The following is a 22,191-nucleotide window of genomic DNA, read 5'->3' on the forward strand; positions in this document are numbered from 1 at the left end:
TGTTTAGATTCAACTGAGCCGTGCCAAAAACTGTCGCAGTCTGTTTACCAATGATCATTTCCTCAAAGATAAACTGCTTCCTTCCTTCCTAAAGCATCAGTGGTGAAAGTTTAAATGATTCGATTCAATCTTCTGTCACATGCTGTAACACTACTTCACTGCAAAACACTGCATCAGAGGCCAAGTTGAGCAAAATCTTTATTGACCAATAAGAGCAACCACAAATGATATAATACACCCCACCAGCATGCCAGCGTTTTCATAGAAACTGTACAATGTGAAGGAATGTATGGCGCAGGAAAATAAACGTAGCAACGAGAACAAAGTGTTTTACATCCAGATGTTCTGGTACAGTACAAGTTTAATTTTATCCAACATTGGTTAGTGTCACCTGATCTCAGGTTGTGGGTGGGTCAGTCAGCAGGTTGAGCCCAGACACCGCCGAGGTCTCCGACGGCAGCAGCAGGCGGTGCCTGGCTCAGCCTCCTCCACGCCTGGCTCAGCCTCCTCTTGACAATCAAAATGAACAATGTAGTGAGAATGGTGTACAATAAGGCAAAAAAGGGAACAATAAGCAAAAACAGCTTTGTAATGTTAGTTTTCCTCCACATGACTGTAGTTTGGTACTAAGGCCTCACGGCTGGGACAGGAGAGGTTACCAATACTGTGTTTTTTTCCCCAATTCAGTCTTAACATTCAGTCAACTCCAGAGGGCAGGAATTAATTCAGATTGGTTGGGGGGAGGACGGACTGCAGCAGGGCGACGGACGAACGGTGATGAAACAAAGCCTTTCGGGAACAGACCTACTGATAGGAGATAAGTTTAGACATAAGGCAGCTACTTTTCTACTCGACACTCCCTTGTTGACTTTGGCCCCAGCCTCCTGGATGGAGGGGGGAGGTGGGCGAATACATTTAGTGAAGGTGCTACGGAGCAGCTCCGATCGAACTGTTACAAGGCAGGTATCGGTTCTTGTATCAAAAGACACCAAGCGAAGGAACGGTAGTGTGTGGGAGGGAAGGGCAGAGCGGATGCGGTGGGGTTAGCTATGAATACAACAGCTGATTAACATGTGAATACAGTCACATTACACAACCATTGATACAATTAGATATAAAAAAAGGCAAATAAAAGTTGATTGTACAGTTGCTTGTCCACATGTACTTCATACTGAAAGAGGAAGACACCTTTCTGGCGGGGGATCGGGAGGGGAGGGGTTAATCTCTTCAAGCAGCCAAAACCAGGAGGACCAAAACTGGGTGTGAGGAGGCTTGGTGCTACATAGCAGGTCTGTGAACAGAGAAGGGTCGTAAGCAACCAATGAGCCGTCGTGCAGGTAGTGATGAAATGGACGGAGGGAGGAAGGGACGGAGGGCAGGGCGAGCTTAAGACAGTCAGGCCACAACTAAGGCATGAGAGCATGAAATGCAAAGTAACAACAAAGGCAGAAATGGTGGACAACGGGATGAGGATGGGAGCAGGGGAAGAGGAGGGGTGGGTTGAGGGGAACAACCCTCCGCCCCAAACACAAAGGCCTCTTTTTAATCGTTCCAGTCTTTCTTGATGTTGAGGTTCCACTCCCAGGACAGGTGGTCGTGCTTGTCGTCGTCGGTAAACTTGGATTTGATGACGTAGTTGCCGCGGGCCAGCATGCCTTTAGGAGCCTCCTCCATCGTGGTCAGGAAGTCGTATTCATTCGGGCGCGGGCCGTAGCTGCCCACCATGTAGTCCGACTTATCGACTGTCAAGAAAACAGAAAACGGTTTCGTCAAGTTCGTCTTTGTGGTAGGGCTGCGGCACAACTAGCTCTGCGTGTTTTATCGTTTGTTGCTCTTAGTTTGATTTTGTTCAATATCTAGAGATGAAGAAATTTCAATCACCTCTGCAAAGTCGTCCAAGTTCTATTGTCTTGTCTTCTGATGACACAATTTTAAGCCCATTGCATCACCGTTAAACTAGACACAATTATGTCTAGTTTATTTTTAAGGTAATGAGTTCACTCAAGATTAGATCAAAACTGAACAATGAAGCTGTGTCCAACACAAAAACATAAGAATTTCTGCAATATAGTCAATTTAAAAACAAAACGTTCCGTTTTCAAAATGCTGATGGGCAAAAGACGATTCCAAGAAGATAACATCTGAGTGCAGCTTTGCATAGTTCATAATATTTTAATTTTTAACTAAATAAGAACTTGTGAATGCAGCAGCCTGTAAGCGAACATCAATTAAAAGTTCACTTACAGGTAAACTTTTTTGCATTGTGTTAATCAAAAATAAACTTGGCGAATGATCATATAAAGATCAAATTTGAAACATCTGTTGTATAAAACATCATTAGGTTATTGACTTGAAAACTTACTCTATTGGCTAGTTATGCTATCATCTTTAAATGGCCAAACCCATTACTTTGCTGGTCATTAATATATCACTGGTTGATACAAGTTGTCCTCTGCTTCATATGTTTTATCTGTCACAGGCTCACTTTATTCCCATTTACTTTTATTAAGTCTGACTTTTATGTTCTGTAAATTGGAGCATCTTTTTGAGCTCTGTGGGAAATCTGTTTCAAAAAAAAAAAAAAAAAAAAAAACCCTAATGGGCAGTGTGAGAACTTCCTGTCCATTTAATTGTTGCTGAATCTGTTAAAGTACGTGTTAACAGTAAAGAGACGTGAGAAAATCACTACCAAATGCCCAGCTGCTGTCCAGTTCAGGTTTCCATGGTGACCATCAGCACAGCATGGCATCTAAATCAAACCTAAAGCTTCACAAAAACCGTCTTAATTAAACATGTCTGAAGCAGAAAAAGAACCAAGGCTTTATGTCACAGCTACCATTAAACGGTAAAATCATGCCACCTACTGGCATCAATTATCTTGCATCTGTGTTTTATTTTAAACAGGGTTCCCTCAAATTTTCCAAGTCAAAATGCCAAAGGTTTTAAGACTCCAGTTCCAGAGCTCCCAGTCGGTTTCTGAGCTCAGGTTTTGAGTACGGAGTCTGCAGAGATTTGACAAAAAGGACAGAGTGGACAGAGGACAGAGAGGACACGCCAGCAGATGAATGGACGATTTGCTGGACGGATTAAAAATTATTGGTCAGATAATAAATGGATGAAGGAGGATTTCATGAATTGTTTATTTAAGGGATGGACAGTTTGAGAGGCAGATTGGATGTTTGATGGGCAGATATGAACGTGAAAGATTATATTGAATTAATAAACAGGATGGATGTGCAAATGGCTGGACAGACGGATGACTGTATGAATATTTGAAATAAAAACCATCAGCTAAGTTGCTGGAACATTTTCTATCAATTCAGATTTTTATCATGTGGACAAAGACAGCATAGGAGGAGTGGAGAAACTAATTTTGATACTTTTCCGCCCTGGAAAAATACATTTTAGATCTTTGAAGACTGGGAAAGCTTGCGATAAAACCTGGTCATTTTAGGAAGCAAATTAGTAAAAAAAAAAAAAACATTTACAGAAGATTGAGCTGGATCAAAATATATGCCTATGTAATAATTAACTACAAAGAATACAGTATGACCATAGAGTGCATATTGTAGCCAAAGAATTTTAATTAACAGCAGAGACATTTATCGCAGTTTTGACATTTTTCATTAGCATAAGTGTAAATAGTCACCCTCAATTATGTCTCTTAAAAGCAGAATAAAACAGAGACGAACCAAGCAGTTACTTTAGGGATTTTAACTTTTTTCCAGGCTGGATGCTTTGGAGGAAATGTAACAATATAACATTTGCTAACCAACTGACAGCTGTTTACAGCATCAGTTTAGCGACAGGTGATGCGAAGCCAAACGGCCTTTGAAGTGGAGCAGATCTCCAGATGAGCCTCTGTGAGGGATCTGGCTGCAGGGAGTCCTCACTACTGTTTGGTTTTGGACAGAGCCTGCTGAGCTTCAGAGACAGCGGAGTAATGTCTGTGGACAAGCGGTTCAAAAGACATCAGGAGAAGCTGCTGACTCACTTTTCATTCCTTTCCTGAACGTCTGCTGCACGTACTTCAGGCCCGAAACAATCTCCTTGTTCACCTGAGAACACAGACGTCATCTGAGATATTAGCAGAGACAAATCTTACAAATTAGTGTTCACTGTTTCGTAACAAGAGTTGAATTAAAATGAGTAATTTTGCGGGTTTGCGATGAATTCTTCGAGTTTAGCAGACCTGAAAGGAGCCGCAATGGATAAAAAATATGGATGGAAAACTAAATTATTGGGCCCGAAAGTAAAATGAGTTTTATCACCATTTCTACTCAAAATCAAACTAAAACCCGCTGGGGGATATCACCATGGTAACTGACTTAGAACGTCTCAGAACAACAAAGTGGATACTGTGTCTTTGAGGCATTACTCTACAAATTCAGGGATATTAAAGTCACGTTGAATCTTTGCTATAACTACTATGTAACTATGTGTATCTATATTTGAAGAAAAAGATAACTCCTAAAAAAGACTGACATGAGTCTTACCTTAAAGCTGATTTTTATTTTGTATTCTACTCCCTCCTTTAGCACGAAGGCCTGCTTCTTAAAGGCTTCTAGGTCTCCTGTAAGGAAAGTTGGACGGTCATGAGAATCCAGGACGGAAATCAAACAGCAAGAGTCCTTCGCCAAATTAGTTTCTCATTCATTTCATACAAAAAAAAAAAAAAAACATCTGTCTGTCAGAACCGGCAGCCAGTATGCTGCAACATCAGTTCTCAATATATAAAATAATGTATTTTCTGACTTTGTAGCAACCAGAAGGTATCAGTTTTAAAGATTAAAGTTTTTCTGGGGGGGAAAAGTAAAACGTTGTTGTTTTCTACACTAAACACAAATTTCAATTGTTTTGTGATCTGAAAATTCCAGCAACATTATCCGGTTTTTTTTTTGTGTGTGTGTGTGAAAAGTTGTTAAAATGTCATCACAATTTAGAACAAAGATTTTGTTTTTTTTTCCACATCATTACAATCTATAAGGAAATCCTTAAGATTGCTTAAAAAACACTGCAAGAATGTGTGTCTTTTCAGAAAAGCTTACAGCACTGAAAGTAGGACAACTCAGCAGAGAAACTACAAACGATAACTTAGTTTTATTTTTAGGTTTCTGCAGACCCTCTTCCTCACACCCCTCTCATTTAAACCCATATTTTGGTGCAGGCACACAAATAAATATGAATTTTATTTAGACCCAGTTTTTTTTTTTTGTTGGTTTGTTTGTTTCTTGACACTTAAACATAACAAATTTGCTTAAGTGAAAGAAATCTATTGGACGTGCAGACAAACAGTAGTTTACAATGTGCATTGATCATCTTCCAAGTCCTGAATCAATGGAGTCTAAAAATGAACGGGGAGTCCCTTGTGTGGTGACCCCATGTCCAGCATCCCTGACCCAAACCTCGCGCTATATGGCTTCTCCATCTGCTATTACTTTATTCTGTTCAAGTACGAGTCTGCTTGACCTCATCATAATCAATGACTCATCAGCAGATTCCGACTGAGTCTCTATAAATAAGACACCTCTACTAATTAATGCATACAAACTCTTTAACAGGAGGTAAATTAAATTATTCACACATATTGTTCAGCGTATCAAATGTAAATATATCCAGCGGTTCACTACTTAAGCTAAGCACACCAGAACTACTCTTGTTGGCTGTCAGATTCGGTGGAAATATTGAAAAAGTGACACCAACTCAGCATCGTTTCAATCCATTGCATCTACGGAGCAGGCTGTCATAATTGGATGAGAAGTTTGAAAAAGCTGCAGTGATGCCAGGAACACACAGCAAACACAGGACAGAATGTTCTGCACCGACTCAAATCATGGCCAGCTGGAGATTTTCCACAGGGAGTAAAATGACTTCAACTGTGTAAACTACGCTTATGAGCACTTCCAGGTTTGACACAGGGCAAGGAGATGTGTGGTGGTGTAAGGAAAGTAAGGCTCTGTTTATTTTCGCTGTTGCACAGGAGATTAGCTTAAAAATATTTGGCTGCATTCGGACCTCTTGCAGTTTTCTAAATAGACATTTTGACCCCAATAAAAAAATTTATAAAAAGACTATAAATATGGGGAAATATTGTGCAAATTGGATGGAAAAAAGTGGGCTTACCTTGCAGGTCCAGGACCAGGGGATTTGGTGCAGTTTCACAAACGAGAGACATTCGGGTCACCTGGACATTAGGAGCATTTGGATCTGGATGGGATTTAAAAAATATATGTATATTTAGATTAATACACTGACAAGAGAGTCCTTTTCCAAAGGATGCTAACAAATGTTGGTGATGGCTTTGTAGGAACATACCAAGTTAGAAATAACATCGCATCTAAGCCTAAAGTAGACTAAAGTAAAGTAGTAACTTTTCCCAGTTCAAGATGTGTGGCAAAGCTGTGGTTTAAAACATCAGCTTCCCACAACAGAAACAACTTAAGTTAGGCTACGGCCACAAAGCAGGTCTTGATGCTCGATTCAGATGTTTTTCTGAAATGCGATTTCTTTTTCTGCTTCCGCAATCAGACTTCTGTGTGAACGGTTTACGACTCCAAAGCAATGCGCAAAAGAAGAATGTCGCACTCTATGTATTAGTATTGCAGTTATTCAACAATGGGAGATGGCAATGCTGCTACATGATCATAAGATGAAGGCACTAATAAAAAGAAATGGTCTTTTGTGGAGCATCGACTCCAACTTGTGTACAGAAGTCGTTTGGATCCGTAGTTGGTGGGATTATGATGTAATGAGCTTCACTGACATAGACTTCTTTCATAATTTCCCAAAATTATAATTTTTAAACACTATTTACGTCCAAGTTTTACTGTATCTTGATTCTTCTGGTGCAGAATTATGATGCATGTCTCACATCAACAAAAAAAAAGTCAGATAAACTGACATGACCATTCAGATGCTTTGAAAACTATTGGATATCTGATTTAGTTCCAGATATTAAAGTGGCATAAATCAGACTTTTTATTCTTTTTTTTTTTTGTAGAAAAGATTGGAATTAGGCGATTCACACTGCGGTGAAAAAGTGAGATATAGGTCACATTTGTCTATTGTGTGACTTTTGCTTAGTGAGCAACAGAATAATTAGACTGTACTGACATTTGTTAAAGTATTGTCTATCTTTAAGCATATGGTGTACTGCAGACCAAATCACTGAATTTAGAGGTTCTGGACATTTCTGTCCACATGAACATAAACTCCAGCATAGATTGGGTCGCTCAGGAGCTGAATGAAATCCAGGATGGGTCCATGTGCCTTCAGTTCAGTCATAAAACTTATCTAATAAATACTCCACACTCAAGTGTTATTTGTATTGTTGGCAAAGTCAAAGTGATGGGCGACGGCAGCAACTCCGTCACAAAGTGGTAGCCATGATGTAAAATCAGTCAAGTCTCGCATCACCAATTATAATGCAAAGTGTCAGAAGCAATGGTGTAAAGTGCACCACTATGGGACTCTACAGTAACACAGATATGTTCTCTGGAGGGATGAATTAGGCCACTTTGGTAATTCAACACACAACTTTGAGCCTGGCAGAGATGCTCTCTTTTCAAGAGTATCTCTGACTGCATTGTGTTGGGTTTACACGTCAGTGCAGAGGAAAGTTAGTTAGGCTTGGCTCCTCACTGATCATAAAAGGAACTTGTAAAGCTTCAGCTTACAAGTTAAATGTTGTGGAAAGTTTCATGCTCCCAACTTATGTTAGACGGTCCCTTCCTGTTCCAACATGACTGTGCACATTGCAGCATCCATAAAGGCATGGACGAGAAAGTTTGGTGTAGAAGTAGTTTACCGGTCTCCATAGAGTCAAAACATAACAGAACTGTGTTCTCGTAAATTACACAACATAGTTCTTGTCCAGTATCAGTGTCTGAATTCTTACCCTCAGATGGTCAAACATTCACATTCAAATATACTTAATGTTGTTATAACTCGTTTAACTAAAGAGTTATTGTAGATTGTGATAGCTGTGAGCATAAAAATATCTCCTGTAGCAGTCTGTATTACTACTTTGAAGAAACCTCTGACTGAAGACAGATGTTTTTTTTATGTCATGAGGAGAATGCTCATCCCCATAAACTTACTCCTAAACCTATTAGAAAGCCTTCCCAGATGAGTTGAAGCTACTACATGCAATAGTTAGTGGACATCATTAAAACGTTTAGTTAAAACATTTTAGTGTCATTTTTTAACCTCTTACATGACAAGAACCACAAATTGTTTCTTCTTCCTTACAAGTTAAGTTTCAGGTCATTGCTAACCAAAGGCTAAGAGCTCAAACTTCACAGACAGATGGAAATTTGATTCTTCAAGCAACCTTTATTATACGGCATCACACAGATGCAGCGTCCTGAAACATCACAAACTGCAGCACAGACATCAGCTGGATGAGTATTTCTAAACCGTGACTCTCTAGAAGGTCCACCATCCCCATTCCATCCAACTCAAATAATAATTTCATTACGCCTCCAGCATGCCAACAATGCTGCAGAAACCTGTTAATCACCCATGTAATTAAGTCAAGTGTGTGCAGCAGGGAAACACCTAAAACATACAAGACAGTGGCTCCAGAGGACCAGAGCTGACAACTAATGGGTTAGTTCACAGAACTGATGTATATCACAGAACATCAGATATAAAGATCTGTAGTCATCTGTAGTCACAGTGGGTCAGCCTGGAGGCAAGGAGAGAGGTGCACATTCCCACCAATCTGAGAAATGTATAGTGGTGGCATCCAGCAGTTCAGACATTTGCTGTAGTGAAAATGATTTGAACTAATGTGGTCACTCCAAAATGCTAATATATCCTCAATATACTTTGAGATTACAGCAATCCCAAAGATTACTGTAAATAAGCTAAGTTCTTTAAAGCTATTCTGGAACTCTTGAAGTATTTATTAGTCCAGTTGCTGCAGCATTGCAGGAGTCCTGCATCCTGCAGCTGTTCAAATATGTGAGCTCCAGGGAGCTGAAACTGGGACACTTCTGCTGTAGTTCAGGCACTCTCTTTGATAATTAGACTTTAGTTTCTTGGTTGTAGTGTAGCAAAAATAATTAGAAACAAATGGATTCATGGTTTCAATCCGATGGATACTGGACCACAGTGCTGGAAAAACACGAAGACCAAGCTGATTACATCACTGATCCAATACAAAGTCAACCAGCAGTGAGTGTGGGTTCACATCAACACAGGACATTTTTATGCTTTCTCGTTTAAGAACTTATAACACAATGAACAGAATTTTGTTCAAAATTATTCATACTCCAAGCAGACTTAACTCTTTAATTTGACCAACATGTTTCTTCTGACTGAAAGTAATTTTATTTTAGAGAAGCTAAACTTCACTGACAGAGATTCTGTGGAGGGTTACATTACATAATGTAAGTAACGCAATTACTTACATTGCATTACTTAATGTAAGTAATTACATTAAGTAATGTAATTACTTACATTACTTAATGCATGCAAGTACATGTAGGGCTGAAACGATTCCTCGAGTGATTCGAGTACCTCGATTATTAAAATTCCTCGAGGAAAATTGACCTGCCTCGAAGCTTCGTTAATTTATGTTTTATCATTTAGCGCACCGTGTTTCAGCCGGAACATTATTTGCGTTGAGCGGAGCTCTGACTTCCGCCTCTGAGTTGTTGACGGAAGCTACGTGTTAGCGGCATAACGTCCAATCTTCAAGTTCGGCCCGCTGGGATTTTACTGATTGGTGATAATTCCGGATTTTCATCATTTTTGTGGGACCAATAAACATCCTTAAAATGACCGGCGCGATGCCAGGAGTTCGGCAGCCTTTCTGCTCCGGAGCTGCTGGTTGAACGGCAGGAAGAAGCTGAGGAGGATTTATACAGGTGAGCGGAGAGACTGAACACGGCGGGCGGCTGAGGGTTGATGCTTACAGGGTAAGAGCAGCTTTACGGACGAACCGCACAATAAACTTATATCATCCCGGTCTGAACAAATGGGAGGCGGAACATGGCTGGTAGATGAGTTTCTGAACGGAGGATCCGTAAATATCCCGTATTGCTCCCCCGGTCTACAAAAAAGTAACTGGTAGGGAAGCACAAATGTGGAAAAAATAGACTGATGTTGATATCCGATAGTAACACTGGTGTTATGGAAGATTTACCAATATTTTATTTCATAATTGTTTTTATCCGATTCCTCGATTAATCGTAAGAAAAATCTAGATTACTCGATTACTAAAATAATCGTTTACAACAGCCCTACTTACATCCATTACTTTACAAATGCATGTAAGCTACAGTTTGTACCGTTTCAATTAAAAGAAACATGTTTTCTCACCACTTCCTTGATTCATTTTGTGCAGCTGTCGACTTTAAGTCTGTGTCCCCGTCCAACCAGAGCCAGGTATTGTGTAGTTGGTGCTTTTAATCCGTTTTCAGTTAAATTAATTCAATCCAACTCTATAACTGTCACAAAATGTCACCAAAATCACTCTCTCCCTCTAAAATCTTTAAGAAAATCGCAAAAGTGTATTGAATTGTATCGTTTGCTGAATATCGCAATATATATCGTATCGTGAGCAGAATACCGTGTATCGTATCGTATCGTGAGATTATTGTATCACTACAGCCCTACTATACAGGAAACGTATTTTGGTGTGAATGAGAATGATTCTGAGATATCTATGAAAACCCTGTCCTGATACCTGCCTGGTTTCTCCCTGCAACAGATCTCTTTCTCTCAGCAAGTTACAATCTTACCTGAGAAGACCCTGCATCATCGTCCCTGCTGCTGGCCTCTGGTCTAATGTCTCCTCCCTGACTCTCTGCTCTATTATGACAATAAAGATTTATTTTAAATATGTGAAAAGCAATAGTGACCAAAGCTTCTGCACAAAAATGAAAAAGTTATTGGTTTTATTCCTGGCACTGAATAACCAGCATTGGCAGAAGAGGGTAGAGAAGCCAAAAGAGCAGCACTGCTTCAGCATACTTTTACTCAAGTAAAAAAGTAGCTTTCCAAGAAAGTACTCCAGAGTAAAAAAAAGAAGTGTTTGACAAAACTATAGTCTACATAAGTGACCATAAAATCTGATTTCATATTTTTAAAATAATGTCAAAATAATGTCAAATACAATTAAGGTATTTTAAAGACTACATTTTTAAAAACGGTCCAATATTAATATTAATATTAAATTTTACATAAAATAATACATACAGTAGGTAATGTGTATATCAGAACAGGCTAAAGTACTTCCAGTGTCAATATGTAGTGTTTATTGTATTTTATTAATGTCCAAAAGACCCAACAGGCTCATCAGACAGAAAATAGCATTAGAACAACAAAGCTGGTATAGAAACAAGTATGTAGGTGTTTCTGTATCTCATACATTTATGGTTAAAATAAGTTTGTTCTTTCTTTGTTGAAGTTACTTCTATGGAACAGAGTATAAAGAAATTTCACTCAAGTAAGAATAGAAACAATTCATAATAATCAAGTAAAAGCAAAAAGTACAGAGCAGTAAACTCCTTAAAGCACTTTTTCTATAAAATTGCTCATCTCCCCTTGTTGATCCACACAGATGTAGAGCCGACGCTGTGTGTGCTCATGGTCCGTTAAAAGACAGTTTGTAAAAACACGTCATGGCATTGCATTTGGTTTACCTACAGATATGACTAGGCCTGTCACAATAACAAATTTTGCTGGACGATTGTCTAAAAAATTATTGTGATAAACGATAATATTGTTTCAAGACCTTTTGACACTGATTTAATGGAAATGACTAATAATGCATGCAATTTCCAGACATGGATAGATACACTTTATTTTCAAAAGAACACATAAAACTGGAACTGATAAACGAAATCAGTTCCAGTGTTAATGGATTCTCAGTCTCCATTAACATAAAACGTACTTGAATAAAAACTAAACATAAAGCCAAAGTGGAAATAAATACTGCATTCAACCAAAAGAGTGCAGATTATGAAGTCTGTATACTATATTGCCCTTCAGTAATCACTAGATTTAAATAGAGAAGATGGGCACATACGACTACCTAATGCAGTAGTTCACACCACACAATTTTTTGCTCCTATTTTCCCCTTATGACAATCTTAGATCATTGACCCTTCTAAGATTGTCGCTGGCGATTTCGTAACCGATCATCCTGTAGTGTGTGGTGTGTTATGGTAGATTGTCGTGGCCGCTCCGATCTAAATCAGGGGTTTTCCCGACTGGGAGRGTTAACGCAGCCTGTTGAATGTGACAGGTAGCCAATCAGAAAGCGCGGATTCTCCTCCGCGCTTTCTGAGGGGAAATTACGGAGGGGAATCCCAATAGCTGACACGGCGCGACCCGAAGTCCAGCGGACATTGGAGATGATATGTGGAAGCAACATTAATATTTATTCAACATTTCGTGCAAAGAATATAGAAATGACAAGGGGAGGAGTTGGAGCCAAATTGCTACCGCAGTTGATAAACCCGGTAGGCTTTCAGCTGTTCTTTGTTAAAATGACATAAATAAGTTATAATGATTTTCATTCAGTCAGGACTTTAATTCTAGCCACATGCATCACAGGTAGTAAAGCATTGATTAATGCCCGATTTTAAAATTATTTTGTGCCCATGTGGCTGGATACCACACGGCATGACGAACCCGATCGAACCGTTATACCTAGGATTTCTGTCGGCTAATGTGTCTCTCAGGTTTTGAAAATGGGCCGACAATCGGCCGACAACTTGTGTAATGTGCGCTGGACATTACACTAAAGAAATAGGAAGGGAGGGTCAGTGGAGAGCACAGGAGTTGAGCCTTTTTTCATTCAGTGTCATCAACAGAAAGAAAAAACGCAGAGAGAGACGATAAAGCCGATAATTAAAATGAGGCCGATAGTTTTAATTTATTGTGCGATTAATTAATTTAGCGTTTATCGCGACAGGCCTAATTCTGAGCAATAAACATTTTCTATAAACACTAAACTTGCAGCAGAATATTTTTTAGTTCTTCAGGGGTTTTTTTTGTTTGTTTTTTACTACAGCTTACAAAAAAACACACATCAGCTGTTAAAGTCTATATCTCAGGCAAATAATTAGCCTCATTTCCAACACAATCCCACAGCAAAAGCAATTGTTTACACCAGAAGGGATTTAGGATTTGAGCTTCTTAAACCATGAAACTCTAGAAACAATTTCGACAGCAGCAGCAGCAGCACCTCCTCCCTCAATCAGGCACATAATCATACTGTGTGACATACCAGCTTCAGTGATCCCGGGGCCAAGCAGGGCTTCTTTGTATTTGCGTAGACTTTCGTCATCTTTATCCAGCTCCTGGATCTCCTTCACAGACTTCTGCGCTGGTGGTTTATAGTTTACTGGCTCTGGCTCCTCATTTTCGGCGGCGATGGCTGCTAGCTGCTCTGGGGTCACCTCATCCTCAGCCATGTCTGGAGAAATGAATAACAGACATCAGAACAGCAGCAAAGCAAGCTGAGAATTTAGAAATGTAAAAGAAAACAGAAGTGCAAAGAAACAACCAAAACAAAGATAAACACCTATAGATAATCACCCTCATTTCAAATCCTGAGGTTTTGTATTCTGTACTGCAATGTATCTGGTGTGCTGCTGTCAGGTTGTACAAAAAGCCTCATTTATCTTGATGCTGCTGCCCCAGCTCTGCTATATGAAACCTGCGCTGAAGTAACGTCATCAAAATGAGTCATGAATTGAATTAGGTGTCATGGATCACATGACAGAAAGTCTCCCCACCAGGATATGGCGACATCTAGGTCAAGGGAAAACTACTGACATGCCCTGGAATGACAAACTTGAGCCAAAAGAGATGTAAAAAACAAAAGACAGCATTTTGCACTCATTACATTCACTACATTAAGTTCTGTTTATATTGGAGTTATTTTTCTAAAATATAAAATACGGGATGCAGTCCAGGAAATTCCTCTGAATTAAAAATTAAGAACATTTATTTTGTCCTCTTAACCATAACATCAGGAATGAAGGCTCCAACGCAGCCAGTACAGCTGGCTATTATGAAAGCAAATAACGGGTCCTTCTGCTCTTCCCCATGGAAGAGCTTAGAAGGTTAGCACTGGAATGATTTCCTTTGCAGGAACAGAGTGAGTAACAAAAGCAGGAAGAGCTCTGTTTACTCCAAGAGTCTCGACATTCACACTGCAGCCATCCCACCCACAGCCTACAACAGCCCCACAGACATGTTGGGAGACTGAAGCAATGCAGTCTAAATATTTTAAACCTCTAGTTTTTGTGTCGATTCTTGTGAGCTACCGTCTTAACGCAGGCTGATGTTTTAAAAAAAAAAAAATCCAACATAATAAATAGCTATAATAAATAGCTAAAGCAGTCCGATGAGGAAAACAGAGCAGTAAACTGAATGATGGGGCTCTTTTTGGAGAATTTGCAGGTTAAAGCTGTGCAGAGACATTTGGGTAAAGTCATGAAATTACCCCATAGACCAGCACAGAACCAAGACAAATATATTACTTAAATTATCCCACAGGGATTTCGGTGACGAGCAATTAATAACTGTGAGATGATCACAACTCACTCGCATTAAATACTATCTTTGCAGATGTTAATTTTATTTGAGACATATCCAACCAGGAAAGTCCAAAGTGACATGATTATCTCCTTAAGGACTTGGAATACCAATAAAATGTTTGAAATGACACCAATTGTTTTAAAGACGCGACTGATTTTATAAAATTTTTAGATAAAAATATTTTATTTTATGTCTCTCTACACTGCAAGAGTAGAAGATTATCAATTTATGGAACAGTGAGGAGATTCTCAGAGCACCCTCCAGATTTTAGTTAAATTATTTAGAGAGCTTAAGTTTTTATTAGGTTAAAAACAGTGAAAGTAATTGGCTGCAGCCCCATTATTAGAGCCACTTTTTCAGTCACAGATAAACCAAAGATCCTTGAATGTAGGATAGCTGGTCAGGAACAATGGGACATTTGTTCACACTGCATAGAGCTCCAAACTAAAACTGATTTAACAATGGGTGGAAACAAGTTTCAGACATTTCAAGGACACAAATTTGTTATGGTTCAACAAGCTTCTACTTAATTTCTCAAGATATTTACTCTCACCTCCATCCTTCAGTAAACCACTAATGTTTTTTATGTACAGTGCTGGTCTCGCTTATTAGAACTTAAATTTATTTAAATAACCTCCAAATAAATGAATCTTCTTCATTGAACACAGTGAAGAACGTATTTTGCACGCACGTTTTAGTGAATGAAACCACTGCTGTTAATGCTTTGTACAGACCCAGTTTGACAAAATGATCGGATTTAGTCTTCTCAGATATTTCACAAACCTGATGCGTGCACACAGAGGGATCTTGATAATTTCTTTGTACAATCACCTTAGATCATCACTTGACTTCAAGACCACACATAGCATGAGAAGCTCTAATGCTAAGCAAGCTGCCCTCCTTGCAAATAAATTGCCTCATATATCCCCCTTCAATTTTCCACAAAACCTAGATACATTTGGTCTTCTACCAGAAAAAAATGTGACTGAGTCATGAGTTTGTTTCCCCCACCTTTCTTTGTGATAAAAATAAAAGATCTATGAACATCTTCGAGCATCCCTCTGGATTTGTTGATATTATTAGGGGTAAAATTTGAACACAACTTTATAAAAAATTAGAGCAGGCTCACAAATTTTTCTACAGTCATTTACAGAATATTTGGAATAATTGACTGGAAACATTTTATTGGAAAAAAAATCATTTGATATTAAAATAATAAATCAAATCTGCAAGAGACCAACGCTATATATAAAATACTAAATGAGAAGCTTGTAAATAAATGATGTAATTGATGACTTTAAGTTCAGTGCTTTTACTTCGCTCTCTTCCATAGAAAAGGCTAATTGAAGAGCCTCGTGTCTCCAGCAGCTATGAGATAATGACCAATGTTGACGTATGCCTTGGTAGATGAATTCTCAAAATAACTTGTAGTTCTTACCCATCCTGTCAAATTGTTCACTTGTACTGAAGTAACACACAATGTGCTAACATGAGATTCAAAGGAATCACAGTAATCCTATGAGAGAGAATCACCACACCCAGCTGTGTGTAGAAACAATCAGGCCAGCCACTGAATAGGACAGGAAACTTTACACAAAGGGAGAGTGAATGATTCTGGGACATTATGCGCTGGTGCAGCCGAAGTTCCTATAAACCAAACTTTGGGATTCTTCACTTCTATATCCTGGCTCTCTTATGCTGCCAGTGTTGATACGTGATTTGATGCCACTTCTGATTACATTACACTATTATGAGCTGTAGCTACTTTAATGTAAACAATTTATAAAATTATGGCCCTTGGAAAATTTGCATGTTGTTTATATTTATTTTGAAAAATTACATTCTGATACGAGTTGTGATTTAACACAACTAATTGACCCTGATAACCCTAAAAGTTTAGAGCAAGATTCAAGTTGAGTTTTTTTTCCACTCCCACTTCCATTAGAGCAGGGGTATCAAAGTCGGTTTCATTTTGGGCCATATCAAAAATCTGAATGTTCTTAAAGGGCCAGTTGTGCCAAAATGTACTGATAAAACCCATTAAACTTAAAATATTAATAAATATTAAAGTCCCTCCAAGATTTTGAGATTGTTTTTGTGTTTTTTGTAATCAAACTCACATATTTTGTGATGCTAATTTGGAAATATTTGTAAGGAATTGTTACAATATTTACGCTAATGTATGATGATAAATGTGAGTTTTTATGACTCAATGTGTTGAATAACAAATCTTGGTAAATAATTTCAGATTAATTTTGTAGGCATTTTGTAACTTGCAGCTGTAAAGACAATTTGATCAGTTTTGTAGCTGAATCTTTGCTGAAATGTTCAAAACGCTTGAAAGGGAAAGGCATGTTTGGCAACTACAGATGTCAGCCTTAATGAGCAAAATGTTTCCTTGTGTCTCTACCCGAGTCTTAGCTATAAGGTGCAGTGGCAAAACAGTCAAAAAGTACACAAAAAGATAATACCAATATAAAATGGGTGTTTAGGTTTGCTAAAGTTTATGTCACAAAATTAATGAACGCTATATAAAACATAATATAGACAATAACCTGAAGCAAAAGGAATAGTTGCTCATTTTCTCTTTTGAATAAAAGTGAATACATCAGGGTAAATGTCACAAACTTACAATGATCATCATCATAATACTTCAAAACCATGAGAATCTCATACTGATGAATGTATAAAAAAAGACAAAAACCACCAGAAGTCGTTGTTAAACAGCTCTTCTTAAGTGACAACATGGCACTCAGGGAAAAAAAACTAAAACACTTCATTGCATCATCATCAGCTTCTATGATGGTGCTGGCCATCTTAAAAATTATATCCCTTTACAAAATGAATTCAAATAAAACTGATCTATTAGCAGCAGATTCCCTCTTTGTTGGTCCAACTTCACATTTTACTGGACGAGTTGTTATATTTATTCTTACCATGGAAAATACTTAGCTATTATAAATGTGGTAATGACAACCTAATTGAAGATGTTTGGAAAAACAAACAGTATTCATCAATTTAAAATAATTTCCTCCATTGATGGTTTAATAAAATACTTTAACTCTTCATAGCTGAAAATATGACAGCAATTATTGTTTAATGCTCAGCTCAGCTAATTGGTCTACATGATGCGACTCTTAAGATATAAAGGTGGATTAGCTCTACACTAAAGTGCTGCACCTATAAAGTATAGCTACAGAATTATAGCTGTGAAACTTTTGTGAAAGATCCTAAAACAAGGTTCTAGTTATATTTCAATCAAGTCTGAAAGTCGTCAGTGCAATGGCAAGTTAATTTTCATTTGTATTTTGGTCATGTGTATAGCCCTAAAATAGTAATATTTAAAAATAGTTGGTGGAAGATGTAAACAGGAAAATGCATTCCTACGATAGAGATTAATTTAAACTGCTCCTCTGACAAAAAGTGTAAATGTCATGAATGTGAAGGCTACAAGCTAATAAACAGGATTGTTTTTTTTCCAACCAGGAAAACCGTTGTATGTGCTGCTTTTTACACAACACTTCAGCGACAGTAGAGCAGTTCTCAAAATTAACGACGTTATATTATTGAATGAATAAACATTTTTTAAATAAGGCTCAACTTTTCTAGGCGTCGGCCCTTTCTTACAGGGTGGGACTAGGAGAAAAGACAGGCGGCGAGGAAACAATCCAGCCAAGCTAACGGTGCCTTGCGGCTAGCACGAGCGTGACAAGTTATCATCCGTCAGAGCGCGAGCAGCATCAAGACTGACTCAAAGCAGAGCGAAGGCCGGAAATAGATTCAGATCAATGTTATCGGGTGGCTTTTACAACGCGAGGACTCACCTTAAAGTTAAAAAGCCGCAGTGATTTCAGGTGCCTCTGCAGTAAGTGCGTTCGCTGCTGAGCCCTTCTGCAAGTATGGCGAACAAGGGAAAGGCGCCGCCCCGTTAACAGGCACGGGGCCGCGCGCGCTGCACGCGGCTGACGTACTGCAGCTGCGCGCGCTGATATTCAACAGTCTTTCCTTCCTGCGTTAACATGAACAATGGCGTCATGAAATAATAAAAGATTAGACAGAATTTATATATAAAGTAATTTCAAATGATTTGAATAAAATGAAAATAGGTACTTCTGGGCACCCAAAAGTCTGCTTCTCAGACAAATACAATATTTAGATCAATTAAAATTACTTGCAATACATAAACGGGAGGCTACTGAAATGTCGTATGCAGCACAATAAAGGTACTTAGTACTTGATAAGGCTTCGTTTTACATGAATTACAACAATGTGTTGTGTAATGTAGGCAGTGGGTCTGTGGCACTGCCAACACCAGCAGATGACGTGTGGCTCTCCAGTTACTCACAGACTTCACACCAGACCTCAAACAACTAAGCAACAGACAGAAGAGGCCAAATACAAAAAACGTGACAGTTTTAGTCCACGTCCTGGACACCTTCTTAATATGTTTCTTTATGCTAACATGCTGGCCAGATAGTGACAAGTGACAACATTGATTCATATAACATTTATTGTTACAGTAAACAGACTGTCACAGAATCACATTTACAATATAAAAAAAGGGAATCCAAACGGAATTACTTGCTTTGGGCAATTTATCGTTCATATAAACTGAATGTATTCTCAAAACAAATTTGCCCTAAACACAGCAATGAAAAAAAAATGATACAATAAAAATGTTTACACAATGGTCCTTGAAATAAAATGGGTTCAAAACGTTTGATGCATTATACTGTTAAAAAAAAAAGAAACAAAAACAAGAAGCATCCTGAGCGTTCTTAGCTGGTGTCCATCTGACACTAAAACAAGAAAGAGATCATAATCATAGAATTATCAATATGAACATATACAGAGAAAGCAGAAACAACAAAAAAGTGTTATTCAGTAGAATACCTCTGATTTGTAAGCGTCCAACTGAGCATCCAACTCCTCTGCTGACAGCTGGGGTCTTTTTTCACCTCCCCTCCCTCGACCTCTGAAACCTCCACTGCTCCCACCTGGTCTTCTTTCAAACCGGGGCTGACCGAGCCTGCTGCGATCAAAACCTCCGCTTGAGCTGCATACACACACACAAACACACACACACACACGCACACAAAATCACTCATATTTCTTCACTCTAAAACAAAAAGCAAAAATAAAAAATATCACCTGCTATCAAGTTTTGCATACCTCTGTGTTTGAACTTCTGATGATTCTTGCTGGATTTTCATAGGACGACCTGAAAAGCAAAAGCAATGACATCATGAACCTCTATTGTGACACCCAAGATATAGATAACAGTTACAAAAAAACAAAAAAAAAAAACTCACCATCAAGAGGAACACCATTATAATTCTTCATGGCTTTGATGGCATCAGCTTTATTTACAAAGTAGACATCTGCCATTCCTTTACTCCGGCCCGACCGGTCATAGTGTACCGATGCAGTCTTGATGGGGCCAAATTCTTCAAACAGCTCCTGAAGAGTAGAGCGTAAATGTAAGTTATGTGGGCAACTCACAGTTAGAGGAAACAAGATCGAAAAAATTTGCAAAACTACCTTAATATCGGAATCAGACACGCCGAAATCCAGATTCGAAATCAGAAGCTTGCTGCTACCGTCTACTCTTCTTTCTGGTACTGTACTTCCTCCACCTTCATTCTCCTCAAACATGTCATGCTGCCATTTGTCTGGCAGCTCTCTGGGCTGTGGAGAGCAAAAAAGTTATGTTTTAATAAAACTGATGAATTTCACAGGAACAAGCATGAACACAGAGGTATATGGGCAGTTATCCTTTATCTTGTTTGAAGTTTGATGTCTGTGTTGACCAATAAAGGTTATTCTCCTCCACATCTACTGTGTTGTCTCTTGGAAAAAAGGAGGTTAATTTGTCAACTGATAGCACAATGTTGTTTTAGTTTTATCATTTCACGTTACTAGTAGTAAAAATGGCATTCAAAACACCTTTAAAGACTTTCAATCTGTAGTGAAATTTGGCCGATGCTTTTATACTATACTATATACTGGAAACTAGTTTTAAATTAAGTGGTTCACGTACTGATGCACGTCCATTTACCAAGTTTTAAACAATAGAGAGAAGCTAGCTATAGCGAGTATTGCTCAAACACAAACCACCAACTATTTAAGCCTCTCTGTCTTACTCTGGTGTAAGGAGCTGCTCTGTTGTTCCTGTCGCGGTGGAAGTTATTCTCTCGGCTCCTCGCCGCCACCGGCGGCCTCGACGGTCCACCGGCTCGACCTGAACTTCCTCCCCGCCTAAAGCCTCTTCCTTCTCCGCCGCGGCCTTCTCTCTTGTTCATCTTGATAATCTCATCCAGAGACATGCTCATCTTATCAGCCATGGCGCCGTTGAAACTTTCTGAAGGTAACAATGGAAATGGACGACAAACTTGCGACGTTTACCAACTGATTTACGTTGGCGCGATGTTGAAATCAGCATCCGATCCATAGACGTATTATAAGAGTAGACCCCGCATTGGCTGCTCCGGCGCAGGAAATACGGCGGCCATCTTGGAGCGGTCGTCCCTCTTTGCTCAACCAAAACAGCAGAAGATCCCTCAGCATTGATGGACTATTGATGTGAGGGCTCCACAAACAACATTTCACAAGTAAGATGGACATATATTGTATATTTTGTGATTAGAATATTACTTTACTGTATTTATGTCCACCGGTGAGACACCAGCTAATATTAGTACTTGGTGTAATACCGGGGTTCAGCCCTGCTATGAAGGCTAAATGAGATTCCGTAAATCTAAAAAAAAAACAAATTCTCTAACATTGGCTTAGATTATCTGACACAAGAGCCTACATTAGAAATGAAACAATGTAACTTATATTATGTGTTATAACATTAACCAGCAAAGTTTACACAGGTGGTAAAGACTATTATTTATATGTAATTCTTTCACTCTGTCAAAAGTCAGATACATTCCAAATCTTCCGTTTTTGTTTTGAAGGTTTCATAAAGACACGACATGAGGAAGAAGTGGGAAATATCTATAAAGAGAGACGGATTCACTGCAGCACGGATGAATTTCGCGTCGGATTTTGGACTCAATCTCAGCTGCTGAATCACTCTGAAGCTAGAACTCGTCTGCTGGAAAACATATACATATATCTATATATATATGTATGTATGTACATACATATAAACATGTATCCAATATATATTATTCAGTATTAATCATTATTTATTTGGTTTGTATAGTTATATAAATATGTATTATTACTAAATAATTTATTAAATAATGAACAGCTGTGTGCTTTGTAAAATGCTCATCATACATCAATATCGGAATATTCCATTCCTATTCTATTGTTATAGCCACTAAGCATATTTAAATATGGTGAATACAATTGTTTATAAATGTAGCTTTGATAATGTTTGAATAAGGTTTCCAGTAACAAAAAAGCGTGTTATGATCGATTAAATGCGCTGATACTTCATTGTGCCTGCTAAACACATAACGCTGAGTGGTAGACCGCTCCAAGATGGCCGCCCTAAATCTCGTCAGCAAGAGAGCGGTCCATAGACATCAATACGTATTAATGTCTATGGAGCGGTCCATGAGGCGTCTATTCTTATATTATGTCTATGCTCCGATCCGTCATTGTTCTTCT

At 38.6% G+C, this 22,191-nt stretch overlaps 2 protein-coding genes across 2 annotated transcripts; both read right to left on the reverse strand.

The window, feature by feature from the left end:
* Window positions 1–180: 180 nt before the first annotated feature.
* LOC103463400 (rho GDP-dissociation inhibitor 1-like) lies at window positions 181–18,498 on the reverse strand. The gene is made up of 6 exons (XM_008406720.1): window positions 18,390–18,498; window positions 13,247–13,435; window positions 6,124–6,207; window positions 4,497–4,573; window positions 3,995–4,058; window positions 181–1,742 (listed from the first exon to the last, which is right to left on the reverse strand). Exons 2-6 carry the CDS (start codon window positions 13,431–13,433, stop codon window positions 1,543–1,545), a joined length of 612 nt encoding a protein of 203 aa, XP_008404942.1. The 5' UTR covers window positions 13,434–13,435; window positions 18,390–18,498; the 3' UTR covers window positions 181–1,542.
* Window positions 18,499–19,057: 559 nt separating this feature from the next.
* LOC103463390 (aly/REF export factor 2) lies at window positions 19,058–21,009 on the reverse strand. Its single transcript, XM_008406709.2, has 6 exons — window positions 20,709–21,009; window positions 20,107–20,253; window positions 19,878–20,025; window positions 19,738–19,786; window positions 19,459–19,621; window positions 19,058–19,364 (listed from the first exon to the last, which is right to left on the reverse strand). Exons 1-6 carry the CDS (start codon window positions 20,907–20,909, stop codon window positions 19,344–19,346), a joined length of 729 nt encoding a protein of 242 aa, XP_008404931.1. The 5' UTR covers window positions 20,910–21,009; the 3' UTR covers window positions 19,058–19,343.
* Window positions 21,010–22,191: the final 1,182 nt, after the last annotated feature.

This window comes from Poecilia reticulata, linkage group LG1 (genome assembly GCF_000633615.1).
Source record: "Poecilia reticulata strain Guanapo linkage group LG1, Guppy_female_1.0+MT, whole genome shotgun sequence".
Classification (NCBI taxonomy): Eukaryota; Metazoa; Chordata; class Actinopteri; order Cyprinodontiformes; family Poeciliidae; genus Poecilia; species Poecilia reticulata.